A 20,145-nucleotide genomic window follows, 5' to 3' on the forward strand; every position below is an offset into this window, starting at 1 on the left:
AAGAGAAAATCTGCAGATGCTGGAAATCCAAGCATCACAAAATTGATGGAGGAGCTCAGCAGGCCAGGCAGCATCTATGGAAAAGAGTATCGTTGACATTTCAGGCCGAGACCCTTCGGCAAGACTGGAGAAAAAAAGATGAGTAGATTTAAAATGTGGGAGAGGGGAGATAGAAACACAAGGTGATAGGTGAAATAGGAGGGGGTAAGGGATGAAGTAAGCAGCTGGGAAGTTGATTGGTGAAAGAGAGAAAGTGCTGGAGAAGGGGGAGTCTGAAGAAGAAGACAGCCATGAAAGAAGAAAAGGGGGGCAGGAGCACCAGAGGGAGGCGATGGGCAGGCAAGGAGATGAGAGATTGAAAAGAGGATGGGGAATGGTGAAGGAGAGGGTGGTTGGGAGGGTCTGTTACCAGAAGTACAAGAAATCGATGTTCACGCCATCAGGTTGGAGGCTACCCAGATGGGATATAAAATGTTGCTCCTCCAACATGAGTGTGACCTCATCACAACAGTAGAGGAGGCCATGGATTGACATATCGGAATGGGGAGTGGCATTAAAGTGGTTGGCCACTGGGAGATCCTGCTTCTTCTGGTGGATGGAGCATAGGTGCTCCGTGAAACGGTCTCTCAAGCTGCACTATATAAAATATTATACTAAATATAGCAACTTTAAGATTCTTTCAGCACAAAGTCATCTTATTTCTGTTCCATTCTTTGTTACACAACATAATTGCTGCATCTTTCCTTAAAATGAGAACTAAAGATTATGGTGACAAGTTTACAGGAAAGGTTTAGGCACAAGTCCTGTTTCTTTTCCCCATTATTTCTTCTAACTTTAGCATTTAACTTCATGTACACTTCAAAGCCTTAGAATTTTTACCTTCCATGGTTTAACATTCCCATTTAAATTTTTAAGCAAGAATAGAACTATTTAAAAACTTTTATGTTTTTGAATTTTTGATATCTTTGAAAATATTTTCGAACTTTAATTTCTGACTAGGTTAGTTTGGATAGCATATTGGAATGGCTGGTACGTTTGAGATCTATTGTTAGAAATGAAATTTACAAGCAACTTCCTAGTTGAGTTTTGGGCTCTCATTCTCCTGATTTATGGGATGGGCAACAGATTATTGTATTTAAGTTTTGACATGCCTTCATCTTTGATCTGGCAGCCACTAACCAAGTGCTGAACATGCAGCTGTGAAGGTAGGGGAATTCACTTGCCACTTTCAGATCCTCTGATGCTTGAAGTCATGTTAGTAGGAACAAAAGTTGTCAGACATTACTATTGTATTTTATAAACAAATGCTGAAATATGTAGTTCTAGCAATTAAACACTAATCTTTCTGTTAAATTTGGAATGCTATTGGTTTTCTAATGACAGTTCCTTTATCTGAAATATTTGTTTGCGTCATCAGTGCTCAAACAAAGTATTTTCAGCAATTTTCTGTTTTTAGTTCTGACTTGTACTCTACAGTTTTTTAGCTTTTGGAATGTGTTGGACTGTCTCTGTGCTCTTATTTATACACTTGATCAAATAACTAGACTCTAATATTTGAATCTCTTCCAGATAATAGAGGATTCCTTGATCTCATTGCAGCTGGATGCTTCAATGGCATTCTGATGTGTTGGGTTTCAGTGCACTGCAGTTTGTGTTGAGGCTGAAAATAAAATGTCCCATTCTATGTAGTTTAGTAGTTTTAAACTTTTTGTTAAAATTCAAATTGAAATAAAGAATATTAATAAAGATGGCAATACTGATATCAGAACTAATAGTTTGAATCTGGATGCTATCAACTAGGAATTAATGCGGTTAGGGAAACTATGATCTTAAATGAAGCTTTTCTGAAGAAAAGGCGAGAGTTTCCATTTGGGGAGGAGGGTGCAGATTTGTAAGTTACACTTCTGTTCATTTTTACTGAGGCAGGCTGGCAGTTAATGTAACAGCGTAATCATTTAAAGTTTATACATGGATGCCAGTGATGGTGCAGATAGCAATCATTCACTTAACTCTACTAACTTTATCAATTTCTCTTTGATATTTTGATCCTAAGGGAAATATTTTTAAATATTTTCTCCTTGTAACTTCTCATCCTATATTCCAATTCTTCCTCTCTTCTACAGACTGCCCCCTCCAAAAAAAAAATCTGGGCTCCCAACACATGAAAATTTAATGCAAGAAGTGGAATAACTCTCATTGATTTAGCTCCTTTCTTTGAACTACTTTTACGTGAGATCAGTTGGAAGTGATAATTGCCTACACTTAACTTGGAATACATCTTTTTTTTGCTAAATGGAACCAAAGGTTGTCAACTTGAATTGCATATCATGCCACTAGAACCTTTAGAAACTTGCTCTGTCAGCATTACAATCAGCGATAATTCAGCCTTCGATTGTGCGGTCTGATCTGTGTTCTTTTGCTTCTGTGAAACTTCAGCTATCGGTTGCTTTTAATTCCCAGTACGTCTAATTAACAAAATAAATACTATGCATTGGAAGATGCTAAATTTTCCAGATTAAGTATAGGCCTTTTGATTTGAGCAGCAATTACTCATTTTTGGATGTAGTAAGTCAATACACTAGAAGGTGTTGCATCTTGTTTGTGTAACTGAGTTAATGCCACTCTTCTTTTGTCACATACTTTTTAGATAGTGGCTTCTCTTCAATAGGTTCTATGGGTACATTTAATGTCAGAGAAATGTATACAATGTGCATCCTGAAATTCCTTTTCTTCGCAAATATCCAGGAAAACAGGGGAGTGCCCCAAAGAATGACAGACAAATATTAGAACCCAAAAGCCCCCCCCCCACCTGCCCTCTCCCATGCACATGCAGCAGCAAGGCAACAACCTCTCCCCCACCAGTAAAAAAAGCATCAGCACCCTCCACCGAGCACTTGAACATGCAGCGAAGCATCAGTAAAGACGCAGACTTGCAGTACCCCAAAGACTACTTGTTCACCTGTTAATTTGACATACCACAGGCTCTCTCCTTCCCTAATAAGGGAAAAAGAGGTGTCTCCATTTCACAGTGAGAGGGGAGACATAACAAACAACTTGCAGATTTATGGTGTCAAAAGTCTGTTGCGTTGCTCTTTCCGAGCTCTGCGCCCAGAGAATCGGCCCCGAGACTCAGGTCTCTGGACATACAGCCGTTCCTGATGTTCTGTGTTCTCCTGCGACACCTCATCAGGGTCACCAGCCTTGAATCAACCTGTCTCCAGAACTACGAAAATCTGGCACCCTGAAGATGTGCTAGTCTTCCAGGCTGCATCCTTGGGATGCCAAAAAACTGCCAGTCATGAGGCCCTGAGAGCGGGTCCCATTCTGACAAAGAATCGAAGTCTGAGTGTAACTCCTGGCGAAGGTCTCCAAAAGAACCTTGAAAAGGGAAAAAAAGATATGTCAAAGATGGAAATAGAGCTGTTTCTGAAGATGCACGCAAAGGAGTCGCCGTTTAGCACCATCTTGACTTTGCTTCGCCCTCAGTATTAACTAACTATGTGAAAAGCATTTTGTGTTCCTTAATTCTGTGTAGTTACCCTATCATTACAGTGACTAGTTTGCATGATTGTGGGTGTCGATCAAATATGGACAACTAATCTTCAGAATTGAAATTCTTCTTTTGCTCTTTTTTTATTTAGGGCAATGTTCTTTTGAATATATTAAATAATTTTTAATGTATGAAGTTTACATTGATATTTCAATTATTTGAAAGTAAAAGTTTAGGAGGTGGTGTTTTTAAGCACTTTACCACTAACTTCAACTTTCTACACCTTCTATGTCCTCTTTAAACAGAAAAATAAATGTTTTAATTATGGTGCTGGCAGATGGATGTAAAATTTGGAAAAGATGATGAAGCACAAGTGAGAATGACAACTGATGGCAAGTTTTGAAACATAAGTTTCTGCTGTGCCATTAGCTGCCCATTGTTAGTCAGTTTTCAGGTATCTTTGGTGTTCAGTGCTGTATGTGATGCATGTAAGTTAAAGTACCAGTGACTTGTTTCTCATTTTGGAAGTACTGTGATATCACAAGACTTGTATATTTAAAAAAAAAAAATCTGAAATGGATTTTATCCTGAAGTTTTCAACTTGCACTTAGTAAGAAAATGTTCCTCTGCCTTCAAATATGTATTTGTACAACTATAATAATAAGATTATTGCAGCTTTGAGAGGTGCGTTGTGGATTGCAATGTGGAGCAACATTTTTGAATTAGGGATTGAATTAATATAAGCTAGTATATGAAATTGGAAGATTTTCACGGATGGTTTTATACTTGAGCTGTAAAGTTGTAAAATTATCAGAATATCTCAGTTTTGAGTCTCAGTCTTGCAGGAGGATGGGAACCAGAGTGCCAGAAAAGATAATGGAGAGGTTGTGGAGACATGTTATTCAGATCTCAGACAAAGTCAGGAATCAAAGCATTGAGCATGGAATGACTAATATCCTGAGCTGTGTATATTTCAATGCAAGAAGTATCGTAGGAAAGGCAGATGAGCTCAGGGCCTGGATCAATATGTGGAGCTATGATATTGTAACTATTAGTGAAACTTGGTTACAGGAGAAGCAGAACTGCAGCTCAATATTCTGGGGTTCCATTGTTTTAGACATGAGAGCTGGAAGTATTAAAGAGGAGGGGTGGCATTACTAGTCATGGCTGTGCTCAGTCAAGACAGACTGGAGAACTAATTTACTGAGGCGTTACGGGTGGAACTGAGGAATAAGGAAGGTATGATGACATTAATGGGCTATATTACAGACCCAACAGTCTGAGAGATACAAAGGAATACATTTATAGAGAGATCACAGACTATTGCAAGAAACGTAAGGTTGTTATAAAAGGTGATTTTTAACTTTCCATATAGTGACTAGGACTCCCATACTGTAAAAAGACTAGATGGGATAGCGTTTGCCCATTGTGTTCAGGGAAGTTTCCTTAATCAGTACGTAGAAGTCCCAGTGAGAGGGTGCATCTGTATTTACTCAGGAGATGTATCTATAGAAGTGAGGTAAAACAGCATCAACTTCATGGACTGTAAACAGATTAGAGGAGGTGGTGTTTGCTGTCTAGAGGCACATTAGGATGGATAAATCCCCAGGGCCTGACAAGGTGTTCCCTCAGTCCCTGTGGGAGGCAAGTGCAGAAATTGTTGGGGCCTTTGCAGAAATACTTAAATCATCCTTGGAGATAGGTGAGGTAGTGGAGAATTGGAGAATAGCTAATGTTGTTCTGCTGTTTAAGAAAAACTTTAAAAATAAACCAGGAAATTATAGTCCGGTGAGCATGACATCAGTCGTAGGAAAGTTATTGGAAGGTGTTCTAAAGGACTGGCAATACAAGTATTTGGATAGACGTGGACTGATTAGAATTAGTTAGCTTGACTTCATGTGTGGTAGGTCATGTCTATTCCAATCCTATATTTTGAGGAAGTAAACAGGGAAGTTGATAAAGGCAAGCCAGTGGATGTTGTCTACGTGGACTTCAATGTGGGAGGTTGGTCAAGAAGGTTTAGTCGCTCGGCGTTCAAGATGTGGTAGTAAATTGGTTTAGATATTGGCTTTGTTGGAGAAGCCAGAGAGTGGTAGTAGATGGTTGCCTCTCTGACTTGAGGCCTGTGACTTGAGTGCCACAGGGGTTGGTGCTGGGTCTGTTGTTTGTCATCTATTGTATATCAACAATTTTCATTAATACTGTGGTTAACTACATCAGCAGACTTGCAGATGACACTAAGGTTGGGGGTTTAGTGGACATTGAAGTCTTTCATGGCTTGCCGTGGGATCTGGACCAGCAGAGGAAAAAGGCTGAAAATTGACAGATGGAATTTAATGCAGACAAGTGCGACTTGTTGCACTTTGGTAGGACTAACCAGGGTAGGTCTTACACAGTGAATGTTAGGGATCATGGGTTAAGGGTGAAAGATGAAAAGTTTAAGGGGAAAACATGGGGAAATTTCATTTAGAGGTTCATGAGAGTGTGGAATGAGCTGCCAGTGCAAGTGGGCATACAAGCTCTCTTTTAACATTTAAGAGAAGTTTGGATGGTAAGGGTATGGAGGGCTGTGGTCTCAGTGCAGGTTGATGGGGTAGGCAGTTTAAATGGCTTGGCATGAACTAGATCAACTGAAAGGTCTGATTCTATGAATGCACTGTTTCCAGAGGAGAAAAATCTATTTATGTAAGTGCCTCAAAGATATTGGAAGATAAATGTAATAATGTTTTTTTTAGAAGCTTCAGCTTCTTTATTAACTTTTAACTTGAAGCAGAAGAAAGATGGGTTTATTTCCTTTACTGAGAATCACAAAATACTTATTTCTGTACTGCTGCTATTCCTAATAAGGTCAACCAGTCATTTAAAAAAAACAAAGCAAATGTCATAAGAATCAATATTTGTTTCTATATTTAGTTTTCTCTACATTATACTGTGGGATCTAACCCCTTTGGGGGTGGGGGGAAGCATGTTTTCCAGTTAGTGTGAGGAATGATATTGTCAATTGGATTATAATTTTAATATTCTGCTACCAATATCATGAAAAGGTCAGTTTTGCATGCAGGACCAATGTCCTGCAATTACAGCCATTTACTTTGACCATTATTTGTTGAATAACACCATTGATCACTTTCTTAATTGAGTTTTCTTACTGCTTTGCCTGGCATTAAATTAGTAATGCAAACTTTGGCATACAAGGCAAAGTCACCATTTCCTTGGAAATTCTCATGTGGAAGTATTTGTACTTTGTATGTTCCCAGATGGCAGCAGTACATCATCGGTTTCTTTCATGTGCTTCATAGAATGGTGCAGTAGCTGGCTGCTGGTTTTCAATTTGTCATTGCACCGGAATAGAGTATTCATTGTTGAATGTAATACCTTCCAGTTGCGACAGTCTGCTACAGAATACTTGGCAAATGTGTACATCTTCATCGCTGAAGAGTAGTGGTCACTTAAATACGAGCAGTTGAAGGCAAGTCCAATAATTTGCTGTTAACCAGCTGGCTTTCAAACAGCTGGAGTTTGATTTCAAAAGTCCACACATGATTAAACCTGGCAAGACCTTCAGTTTGGTGTGAAATGTGTGGTTTCCAGTTTGTGTTGCAATGATCACTTGCTGGGTTTCTCTTCCCCAAAAAGGTGCACATCTTTGTGTGAGACAGTGCAAAGAACGGTGAATACTGTACTTCATTTGTGTCACCTTGAACTTTGTATGGTACAGGCAACTTGCATTATGCTTTTAAGTTCATCGGATTTACTAAAGTCAGTTGCATAATATCAATTTTATTTGCCATTGTATGGTGTGATGTATGGTAATTTCAGCATGAGTTGGTTTTGCAAACCATTATTTGACAGAAATATAAAAATATGGCATATTCATTGTTGGACAGCTTCATGACAACTACCTGAATTGCATGTGTTCCCTATAGTGCTATCAGTAACCAAGCGCTTTGCAGCATCTGATAACTTTAGGATTATACAAACCCCATTTCCAGAAAAGTTGGGATATTTTCCAAAATGCAATAAAAACAAAAATCTGTGATATGTTAATTCACGTGAACCTTTATTTAACTGACAAAAGTACAAAGAAAAGATTTTCAATAGTTTTACTGACAAACTTAATTGTATTTTGTAAATATACACAAATTTAGAAATTGATGGCTGCAACGCACTCAACAAAAGTTGGGACAGAGGCATGTTTACCATTGTGTTACATCACCTTTCCTTTTAATAACACTTTTTAATCGTTTTGGAACTGAGGATACTAATTGTAGTAGATTTGCAATTGGAAATTTTGTCCATTCTTGCTTGATATAAGACTTCAGCTGCTCAACAGTCCGTGGTCTCCGTTGTCTGATTCTCCTCTTCATGATGCGCCTTAGATTTTCAATAGGAGATAGATCTGGACTGGCAGCAGGCCAGTCAAGCACACGCACTCTGTGTCTACAAAGCCACGCTGTTGTAGCCCGTGCAGAATGTGATCTGGCATTGTCCATGAAATAAGCATGGACATCCCGGGAAGAGACGTTGCCTTGATGGCAACATATCTCTTTCTAAAATCCCAATATACGCATCAGAGTCAATGGTACCTTCACATACATGCAACTCACCCATGCCGTGGGCACTAATGCACCCCCATGCCATCACAGATGCTGGCTTTTGCACCTTTCGCTGATAACAATCAGGTTGGTCGTTTTCATCTTTGGCACGGAGAACTCGACGTCCGTTTTTTCCGAAAACTAGCTGAAATGTGGACTCATCTAACCACAGCACACGGTTCCACAGTCTTTCGGTCCATCTGAGATGAGCTCAGGCCCAGAGAACTTGCCAGCGTTTCTGCATAGAGTTGATGTATGGCTTCCTCCTTGCGTGATACAGTTTCAAGTTGCATTTCTGGATGCAGCGACGGACTGTGTTAAGTGACAATGGTTTTCCGAAGTACTCCCGAGCCCAGGTGGCTATAATTGTCACAGCAGCATGATGGTTTCTTAGGCAGTGCCGCCTGAGGGCTCGAAGGTCACGCACATTCAACAGTGGTTTCCGACCATGCCCTTTACGCACTAAGATGTCTCTGAATTCTCAATCTTTTCACAATATTATGTACTGTAGATGTTGAAAGACCTAAATTCTCTGCAATCTTGCGTTGGGAAATGTTCCTTTTGAACTGACTAACAATTCTCTCACGAATTTTGGCACAAAGGGGTGAGCCACAACCCATCCTTGCTTGCAAAGACTGAGCCTTTGATGGACGCTACTTTTATACCCAGTCATGATACCTCACCTGCTACCAATTGGCCTGCTTAATGTGGAGTCTTCCAAACCGGTGTTACTTGAATATTCTGTGCACTTTTCAATCTTATTTTAACTCTGTCCCAACTTTTGTTGAATGTGTTGCAGCCATCAAATTCTAAATTTGTGTATATTTACAAAATACAATTAAGTTGTTCAGTAAAACTATTGAAAATCTTTTCTTTGTACTTTTGTCGGTTAAATAAAGGTCGCGTGAATTAACATATCACAGATTTTTGTTTTTGCATTTTGGAAAATATCCCAACTTTTCTGGAAATGGGGTTTGTAAATGTCACCTGGGATATAGAGAAGATTGTATTTTGTTAATAGAAACATTCTGTGCTAGTAGTAGAATGGATTGCTGTCCATTGTTGAACTTGTAAATGCATGTAGATGTTTATGGTTCCTTGCATTTCTTAACATATTGCTAACTAGTCCATTTGATTTGAAGGAATGACTGGAAGATGGTTAGATCGACATTACTGCTGTTTTAATTAAAACTGTACCAGACGTGACCTTTTTTGATAACTTCATTTATTGATGAACAATGTACTTCTGAGTATGTGTTGCTTGGTAAACTGTAACAACAGCAAATTTAAAGAAGCTTGTCTCAAGATCCAAGGTACCAATAAAGACAGCCAACAAAAGCACTGTGATGTACAGGATCACCTGTGGAGACTGCAACAAGAACTATGTTGGCCAGACAGGACATGTAAACTTCGCTCGTTTGCGGGAACACAAGCTGATGGTACGAGGACATGATCTACTGTCACTAATCTTGGTATAGGAAGACTGAAAAGGACACCACTTTAACTGGGACACAACAGAGATTCTGGCACAGACAAACACGAAGTAGGCACGCAAATTTTTAGAAGTGTGGTTCTCCTTTGGTAATTCCCTAAACAAACATATTGAAATAGATACCATGCAAACATCCCTAAGAGCTAATGAAATGTGAGGTAATAGAATTTAAAGATCAACTGAAGGGGTAGCCAATCAGGACTGAGCCAAGTGAATGGGGGCGGGGGGTGGGGGAATGCTATATAAGTGCAATTGCTCCCAAAAAGAGACACCAACAGCTGTGCATTGTGGATGTCGCCTTGACTGGTGATGAAACGTCTGCAAGCTAATTGCCAAGCTCGGCAAACACTGCAACATCAAATGTACCACATCTTCTCCGGGCAGACGGAATCATAACCTGATTTAATAACACTTGTATATGTTGTGAAATTTGCTTTGCAGCAGCAGTACAGAGCTATACCAAAATTGCTATAAATTAAATTAAGAATATGTATGGTGCAAAAAGTGTGAAATAGTGAGGTAGTGTTCATGGACTATTCAGAAATCCAGTGGTGGAGGGGAATAACTTGTTCCTAAAACATTGAGTGTCCGTCTTCAGATTCCTGTACAACCTCATTGGTAGTAATGAGAAGAGGGCATGTCCTGGATAGTGAGTATCCTTCATGATGCTGTCTCCTTGAGACACTATCTTTTGAAGGTGCTCTCGACTAAGGGGGTGGCTAGTGCTCTGATGGAGCTGGCTGCGTTTACAACCTTCTGCAGCTTTTTGTTATCCTGTGCATTGGTTACACCAACATCTGGTATGGATGTACCAATCAGAATGCTCTCCATGGTATATCTGTAGAATTTTGCTAGTCTTTGACAAACCAAATCATAAACTCAATGAAACAGAGCCTCTGGTGTGCCTCTTTTATAATTTCATCAATATATTAGAATGAGGAAAGATTGTCAGAGATGGTGACGCACAAGAACTTGAAGCTGCTCACCCTTTCCACTGCTGACCCCTCAATGTGGATTGGTGTGTGTTCTCCTGTCTTTCCCTTTCTGAAGTCTACAATCAATTCCTTGGTCTTACTGACACCACTTAGTAGCCGATCTACGTCACTCCTGTTCGCCTCTTCATCAGTATTTGAATAGCCACACAGTTAAGTGTGTGGAGAGAGTCGAGAAACAGGCTAAGCACACGTCCTTGAGTTGCGATGGTGTTAATTCAGTGAGGAGATGTTATTTCTGATTCTTCTACTCCCTCCCACCCCCCCCCCCGCTGGCCTCTGCATGAGGAAGTCCGGTGGCAGAGGAAAGTACAGAGGCCTGGGCTTTGAAATTTGCTGATTAACAAGGGGATAATGATGTTGAATACTGAGCTGTAATCAATAATCAGCAGCCTGACATACTGTAGGTATGTCCAGGTGCTTCAAATCCAAGTAGAGAGCCAGTGAGATTGCTTCTGCTGGAGAGCTGTTGTGGTAGGCGAACTGCTTGGGCAGTATTTAATTCTAGCCAATACCAAACACTCTAAGCACTTCATCACAGTAGATGTGAGTGCTGTTGGGCAATAGTCATTAAGGCAGTTCACCCTGTTCTCGAATACCAGTATAATTGCTCATTTGCAGCAGCAGATGAGAATCTCTAACTGCAGCAATGAGAGGGCGAAGATGTCCTTGAACGTGCCAATCAGTTGGTTGGCATGGATTTTCAGTGCCCTGCCAGGCGTACCATCAGGGCCTGATTCCTTGCAAGCATTCACCTTCTTGAAAGATGTTCTGACATCGGCCCCTGTGACATGTCACAGGATTGCTAGATGCTGCAGGTTTTTGCACTGGTGTAGTCATATTCTCCCTTTCAAAGCATGAATAAAAGGTGTTTAGCTCGTCAGGGAATGGAGCATCACAGCCATTGATGTTAGGTTCCTCCTTGTAGGAGAAAGTAAAGTCTGGCAAATCCTGCCATAGCTGATGTGCATCTAGTTACTTCACTCAGAATTTCTTTTTTCTTAAAATAGCCTTCCATAGGCCATACCTGGACTTCTTCCAGAGTCCAGAAGTTCAAAATCATTGGTCTTGAATGCCTCATATCTACCTGTAGCAAACTGTGAATCCCCTGGTTTATCCACAGCTTCTGGTTTGAGAATGTCTGGTATGTTCTCGAAGACAGACACACACTGGTCCACACAGGATGAAGTCTTGATGACAACTGTGGCGTATTCATTAAGATCTAAAGAGCAATCATGTTATGCACTGTTCTTAGAAAAAACATGCTGATGTGGTCTTTGGAAGCATGTTAGATTCTTTATAACTTATGTTCCTTTCCAAAAGTGTTTTAAATGAACATTTTTAACAATCTTTGGTCATATCTTCTAAGTCTGTAAAATTTCTGCAAGATGACTCTGGATTTAGTACATCTTTTTTTAAAAAAAAACATACATTTATGCTGGTCTCATCATCTAAAATGATTTTGACTTAAATTTGAATACAAATGAACCTCATAATTAAAGAAAATTAGTAAAACTTGGTATGCAGTCACTGGTAGCTAATGTATGTGAGGGAATATTGTGTAGGTAAGGTGTTGAGAGCTGGAGAACCATGCAAAGCACAATCTGTATTACCTTTCCTGTCTACTTGGACTTCCAGTGAAATCTGTCTATTATAATTCCTCTGCTCACATTCAGTAATTGAAACTACTTGCGAAAATTTATAACTCCGCCATGGACGGTCCCAAGCCCGGCTGCGAAAGGAGGAGGGTTGGTCACGGGGCTTGCAACCCTATCCCATTTTTTTTTTTTTAAACCCAGAGCTACAGAGGCTTCAGAGACCTTATTCCAGGGTGATAAAGGATCTTCACGTAGAAGACGTTTGAGGTCGTGTGCTGGAAGGGGAAGCCGCAGGGCTGATCAACTTCTTTTGACCCAGAACATAGATGGCTTGTGCCCCAGTAAGGGTAATGGGCTTAAGATGTAAATTAATTAATTGCAAATTAATGAAGACCATTAATGGGTGGTTTCTGTTATGAATTTGCTCAGCTCCCAATCTTGCGCTGTAGCCTCCTCCTGCATTGACATCTTGCAGCCAAAAACAGTTAATGCAAATACGAAAGCAGTTTTTTTGACTTTAAAATGATTGACGTCTCTATGTATTCTGGTTTAATTAACCTCATTCAGTTTTAACTGTATGTAATACTTGGTGCTCTCTGTCTGTGCTAGACAGTCTTTTCCCTAGTTTATTGAAATAACTGAATTATGAGTGGATGGCACAGTGGCACATCACTTTACAATACAGCAATCATCAATCGGGGTTCAGTTCTCGCCACACCCTGTAAGGAGTTTGTACTTTCTCCCCATGACTGCGTGGGTTTCCTCAGGGTGCTACAGTTTCCTCCCAGATTCCAAAGATGTAAGGTTAGGAATAGTGAGTGGCGAGCATACTATGATGATGCTGAAAGTGTGATGCCAGTTGCAGGCTGCCCAGCAAAGTGCTCATTGATTTGATTTGACACAAAATGATGCATTTCAATGTACATGTGACAAAGCTTATCTTTAAAAAAGAATTATTGAAAGCTGAAAATATGTAGACAATGAAAAAATTAAAATAATTCATATGTCAGACATTCCTAAAAGTGGAATGGAAGAAAGTAATCCTCAATCCCATGGGACAGGTGAGGAGATAAAGACAAATAATTTCTCTGAAGATTATGTGAAGTTTCAGTTACTGAGGTTATCAACATCAGATGTGAGACTAGTGAAAGAAATTGACTTTAATGGTGAGGAGAAGAATGTCCTCATTTCTGATTCTTATGCACTCTGTCATTCCCAGCACACACTGGCTCTTAAATTTTCTAACTCCCTGCACCTGAGTACACTCAATTTTTCTCTGCCCTCTTCTGCCATTGTGCTCTCCATGTTTGCTTGTGGACATTAGATAGGTTCAGGATATAATATCTCTCTGGACTAATATTTCCAAGAGGAACACTCTTCAAGCTTTGAAGGAATAAAAGCAGAAAAGGCTGCATGAAAAGTTTAACATTTCAGAACAATGGTCTTTCCTCATACTTCTAAAAATTTTAAATTACGGTAACTGGTCTTTAATGCAGAGAAATTGCAGTGGGGCAATTGAAAATAGGTATTTGTGATGAAGTTGGATACTGGAGAGTTTAAACTAGGCAAGTAGTGGTGATGCTGGCTGAAAGTGGTAAAGATTAAAGAATAGAGCTAAATGGCGGTGGTGTAAAACGGTGTTGAATGAAGTTTGAAATACTAGAGAAGGGTTTATTTGCCATCTCTGCTCTTCAAGACTGCTTTGAGCACACTGACTGGCACATGTTCAGGGAGGCTGCAACTGATGGTGACTCTATCAACTTAGAGGAGTACACAGCATCAGTGACCAGCTACATCAGCAAGTGCACTGATGTTACTCTGTTGAAGACCATCACTATACGCGCTAACCAGAAGCCATGGATGACCGCGGAGGTGCGTGCACTACTGAGGACCCGTGACTCCGCCTTCAGAGCAGGCAACAAGGCAGCCCTAACAACAGCAAGGGCCAAACTGTCCTGGGCCATCAGAGGGGCAATGTGTGCACACGCCCAGCGAATCCACAGCCACTTCCATGACGGCGGTGACATATGGCACATGTGGAAGGGCATCCAGGACATCAACTACAGGACAACATCACCTGACTGTGCGGGTGATACCTCCCTCCCAGATGCGCTGAATAACTTCTACATCCATTTTGAGGTGGAAAATGACATGGCGGTGAGTAAGTCCACCCCTCCTACCGGGTGCTGTGTCTCACTGTGGCCAATGTGAGAAGAACCCTGTGCAGGGTCAACCCACAGAAGGCTGTTGGACCAGACAACATTCCTGGTAGAGTGCTCAGAGGATGTGCAGACCAGCTAGCAGATGTTCTCACTGACATCTTCAACATCTCCCTGAGCAGCGCCACCGTTCCAACGTGCTTCAAGACCGCCACCATCGTCCCTGTGCCGAAGAAGTCTTCCATGTCCTGCCTAAATGACTCACATCCATCATCATGAAGTGTTTGGGGAGGCTCGTCATGAGGCATATCAAGACCCTGCTGCCCTCCTCAGTGGACCCCCTGCAGTTTGCGTATCGTCCTAACAGCTCAATAGATGACGCCATTGCCATCACCCTCCACCTGGCACTAACCCACCTGGACAAAAAAGACACATGTTCGGATGCTGTTCATAGACTTCAGTTCAGCATTCAACACAATCATCCCTCAGAAACTGATAGGAAAGCTGAGCCTACTGGGCCTGAACACCTCCGTCTGCAACTGGATCCTAGACTTCCTGACTGGGAGACCTCAGTCAGTCCGCATCAGGAGCAGCATCTCCCAACACCATCACACTGAGCATGGGGCCCCCCACCCCAGGGCTGTGTGCTCAGTCCACTGTTGTTCACTCTGCTGACCCACGACTGTTCTGCAACACACAACTCGAATCACATCATCAAGTTTGCTGATGACATGACCGTGGTTGGTCTCATCAGCAAGAATGACGAGTCAGCTTACAGAGAGGAGGTACAGCGGCTAACGGACTGGTGCAGAGCTAACAACCTGTCTCTGAATGTGAACAAAACAAAAGAGATGGTTGTTGACTTCAGGAGGGCACGTAGCGACCACTCCCTGTTGAACATCGACGGCTCCTCAGTAGAGACAGTTAAAAGCACCAAATTTCTTGGTGTTCACCTGGTGGAGAATCTCACCTGGTCCCTCAACACTAGCTCCATAGCCAAGAAAACCCAGCAGTGTCTCTACTTTCTGTGAAGGCTGAGGAAAGTCCATCTCCCACCCCCCCATCCTCATCATATTCTACAGGGGTTGTATTGAGAGCATCCTGAGCAGCTGCATCACTGCCTGGTTCGGAAATTGCACCATCTCAGATCGCAAGACCCTGCAGCAGATTGTGAGGTCAGCTGAGAAGATCATCGTGGTCTCTCTTCCCGCCATCACGGACATTTACACTACACGCTGCATCCGCAAAGCAAACAGCATTATGAAGGACCCCATGCACTCCTCATACAAACTCTTCTCCCTCCTGCCGTCTGGGAAAAGGCACCGAAGCATTTGGGCTCTCACGACCAGACTAGGTAAGTTTCTTCCCCTAAGCTATCAGACTCCTCAATACCCAGAGCCTGGACTGACACCTTACTGCCCTATTGTCCTGTTTATTATTTATTGTATTGCCTGCATTGTTTTGTGCACTTTATGTAGTTCAGTCTAGTTTTTGTACTGTCCTGTAACACCATGGTCCTGAAAAATGTTGTCTCATTTTTGCTATGTACTGTAGCAGTTATGATCGAAATGACAATATAAGTGACTTGATTTCAAAAAGTCTGGAAAAAGTGCAGTGCAAGAATGAAAAGGCTTATCTAAAATTAAAACTCACTAAGGTCAGTGGGAGTTGAGTGGAGTATTGGTGACAACATCCAATTGCCTGTCACTTTAATTCTCCATCCTACACTTTGACATTCTGCCTACAAAGCTCAATGTTAAGTTTGAGGAACTTGACGCATAGCAGTCTTCAGGACTCAACAATGAATTAATAATTTCAGATGATCAGCCATTCCAGTCTTGCATTTGTTTCCTTTTTCAACTTGTGCCTGGGATGAAATGGAGGCCTGTCTGGGTCAGAGAGAGGGTAAAAGGGGCTTGTTTTGCTGTTGTTTCTTGTTGCTGCTTGTATTCTCTGGAAGATTGTGGTGATATTGTTGGTGCCAGAATGTGTGGTGACTCTTGGAGGCTGACCTTAACACATCCTTGGGTGTGTTGGTTGTTAACACAAGACACATTTCACTGTATGCATGATACACATGCACTATACATGTGATAGATACAGTAAATCTGAATTTCAGATACAATTTATGATCTTTCCTGTACCCTGGCTCCAGTCACATTTTTGTTATTCGTTAGCCTTTACCATCCTTTGAGCTACCACCCCATGTCGTTGTCTCTCCCCTATCTCCATAGAATTGTTTTTTTTCCCCTTCTTTCCATCGCATGCACACCATCCCCACCCTCCCACTGGCCACGCCACCCTCAACTTTTTCAGCAACTTTAAACATTTTGGTTTTAACTGTTTTCTGATTTACTCTTTTCATGATTACATCTGTGAACTGTTGCTGTGAGACCACATTCTTGGTTAAAGGTATAACCTGCTTATAAGTATATTTGAACTTGGTTGAGGGTCTAGAGTTTTCCTTTCAGCAAAGGGAAAGCAAAAGTGTGAACATTTGAAGAAAGTTGAAGGTGTAACAACCGGTGCTAAGGTAAACTAAGTTGTGCCCCATTAGATCTGTGTTAATTATGCCAGAACACAATCTGCTGTTACTTGAAACAGCAGTAAATATGAATTATTAGTGATGCACATAAAATGCAAGAGGAGCTCAATAGGCCAGGCAGCATCTTTGGAAAAGAGTAAACAGTTGATGTTTCAGGCTGGAAAGGAAGGGGGAAGGGGTCAGATTAAGAAAGGGAGGAGAGGAAGAAGTACAAAATGATAGGTGAAACTGGGGGAAGGGTGAAATAAAGAGATGGGACATTAATTGGTGAAAGAAGTAAAGGGCTGGAGAAGGGGGAATCGAATGGGAGAGGACAGAAGACTGGGAGAAAGGGAAGGGGGTGATGGGCAGATAAGAGAAGGAGTGAGAAGGAAACTTGAATGGGGAATGGTGAAGGAGAGGACGGGGTGGCAATTAGTGGAAGCTCGAGAAATGAATGACTATTTCTGTCAGGATTAGTATTTGGCTTCCATCAGGAAAACGTACAGGGCCTATAAAAACATTTAAAAGTAATTAGTAATATTAATAGGTGTATAAGATTTGTTTTTTCTTGTTTCTTCATCTCTCCCATTGCCAAGTACCCTTCTAATGTTTTATTAACCCTAACAGTGATTGTAAATAAATTGAAGAGGACAATGATATCTGGTTTACAAAAAAATGTTTTGATTTGCTTTTTCAAATGTGCACTCCCAAGTAGCTTTTATTTTTGTTGGCCTCCATTCAAATGGCAGATTACTGACGAGTGTTGTTCTTGACAGGATGATTATATGGAAGCTCTAGCAAGACTTCACCTGACAGTATCACGAGCATACAAAGTCAATCCTGAAATTAATTTTGAAGTATTCATCCACAAAGTAGATGGTTTGTCAGATGATCACAAGATAGAAACCCAAAGAGACATTCACCAGCGGGCCAATGATGACCTTGCTGATGCTGGTTTAGAGAAACTTCACCTAAGGTAAGCAGTGTTGTTATCGGACATGCCGGTGGTAAAGTGCACTATTCTTTCCCCAAAGAAATACAGTATGGTAGTTTTGTGACTGAGGATCTCTGAAGAAAGAGGCCTTGGTTTATACTCGCTGCTTCCAATGTTGTGATTGTTCTGAACCCTAAAATATTTTTGTAATCCTTCTCTAAGTGATGGATGGTGTTAATTAGATTAAGTTCTTAAAAAAGTGAAGTGTGACTTTTCAGAAATTGGTGGCCAGTTTATTATATTTCACCATTTGCTTTGCATAAGCAACATCTCACCTTTTGTCTCTATTTTAAAGAGATTTCTGGATTTGCATATTAATTGCTGGTTAAATTTGCCACAGATATTTCAGGTTGGTTGAAATAAAGTCAAAGATTTTTATTTGGTCTTTTTTTCCCCTGACTCAAATGAATGTTAATCCTTTTGGCATTTCATTTTGACTCATTCTCTCTACTCAGTGGATCGGAAAAAATAATGACTTTGACACTCGCTGTCAGTGAGTTCTATTTGCTGAGTTCCCACCTGTCCCTTTTGCTCTTGCATGGTTGGCAATCTGTATTTCTTACAGATTGCAGCAGAAAAAGTTTTAAATGAAGGATGCAGGAATGTATTCAATTGTTTGATCGCCTGGTTTTTGTCGTTATCATTTTCTCAACGTTGCTTTCAGGTTCCCAGCATCATTTTTATTTTCAATTTATTTTTGACATGTTGGTTTCAGTTATTTCTCCATGTTTATACAGTGGATTCCAGTTAATTGAGACTCATCAGTACCAGTACATCTTGGCCTAATTAAGTGGCTGCCCAATTAGCCAAGGTTTCATGGAAATAGTTAAGGTGTAGGGGGAAAAAAAGACTAACTACCATTTAATTGTGTATTTAAATGAAATACAGAACAAATTAGAACACTATCAATAATAATACAGTAATTTAAAATTGTATTAGTTTCTAATAGTTACCAATGGAAGAACTCGAAGTACACTGTGTTCTTTTGACTGTAAATGAACAAAATCAGTAAGTAGTGAAATCATTTAATTTTCGCTCCTGGCCTTTTGTGTATCTCCAAGCCTGAATGCTTGAAACTGCAGTTCTGAACTGTCTCAAACAAAAGAAAATCTGCAGACGCTGGAAATCTTCTAAACTATCTTGCTGCTTATTTCTTGCCAACTGTGAGTGACAAAAATCACTGCTTTTTGAACACAAGCACACGCACTGGCGCTATTTTAAAAACTGCTCTAAGCACGGTATCGTGTCTAACAGCCGTGTAAGTGCACTTGTCTGATGCTAGTTAGAAACTGTTTGGCAACAGCCACCTGCCCTAATTAAGCAGCTTAGTGTTCCAAATAAATGAAGGGAATCCTGGCTATTATCTCAATTTAGTTTTTGTTCTTTAGAAGTTGGCCCAAATAAGCGGTTGCTCTGATTATCTGATGGGCCAATTAACTGGAATCCACTGCGTTTCTATTCAGCTTTCACTGCAGTTCACCATTTCACACTTATTTTGTTTGAGCTTCAGTTAAACTTGCATTACAAGTGCTGATTACCTTGCCTCTTGGACAGGTGAAGCTTTGCCTAAATAGGTTAATCTATAGCTCTAGCATGATTTCTCCCTTGGAAAGTCCTTCTCCAAACATCAGGGGATCAGGTGTCTAAATTGTGAAAGGTGTTCCTCATGGTTGGCGGTGATGCACAGTATCATTGTGCAGTTTAGGTTCCATCAGTGTCTGAGCAAGTTAACCTCAGAAGAGGAGGTATGACAGTATACAGACAGGTGGAAGTAGCTGTAGATGTCCTCAACGCTGACTATAGACCCCACAAATATAGTTGATGCTATCTTCTGATTATTAACTGCTAACCCAGATAAATGTGAGGTGTTGTACCTCGGTAGGGCAGATGCAAGAAGACAGCACACTGTTAAGGGCAAGATCCTTAATGATGTTGCTGAGCAGAGATGTCTTGGGATCCAAGTTCATAGCTCCTTGAAAGAGACTATGCAGGTCGATAAGGTGGTTAAGATGGCTTGTGGATACTAGCTTTTATTAGTCAAGGCATTGAATTCAATTATCACGAAGTTATGTTGCAACCTTGTAAAACTGTTTAGGCCACATTTGGAGTATTGCATGTAGTTCTGGTCGCCCCACTATAGGAAGTATGTTGAGGCTTTGGAGAGGGTGCAGAGGAGGTTTACCACAATACTGTGTGCATGGTTTGGAGGGCATGTGCTACAATGAGAGGCTGGATAAACATGGGTTGTTTTCTTTTCTGTGGTGGGGGAGGCTGAGGGATCTGATATTATGGGAGGCA

The 20,145-nt window shown here is 40.9% G+C and overlaps 1 protein-coding gene across 1 annotated transcript in view; it reads left to right on the plus strand.

Annotated features, from left to right (window-relative positions):
* rragca (Ras-related GTP binding Ca) overlaps positions 1–20,145 on the plus strand; it is a 38,233-nt gene that overhangs the window by 1,548 nt on the left and 16,540 nt on the right. Inside the window, exon 2 of the mRNA XM_073034322.1 lies at positions 17,630–17,829. Coding sequence (XP_072890423.1) covers positions 17,630–17,829 — 200 coding nt within the window. The remainder of the gene's footprint in view (positions 1–17,629; positions 17,830–20,145) is intronic.

Source organism: Hemitrygon akajei, chromosome 32 (assembly GCF_048418815.1).
Source record: "Hemitrygon akajei chromosome 32, sHemAka1.3, whole genome shotgun sequence".
NCBI classification, from domain to species: domain Eukaryota; kingdom Metazoa; phylum Chordata; class Chondrichthyes; order Myliobatiformes; family Dasyatidae; genus Hemitrygon; species Hemitrygon akajei.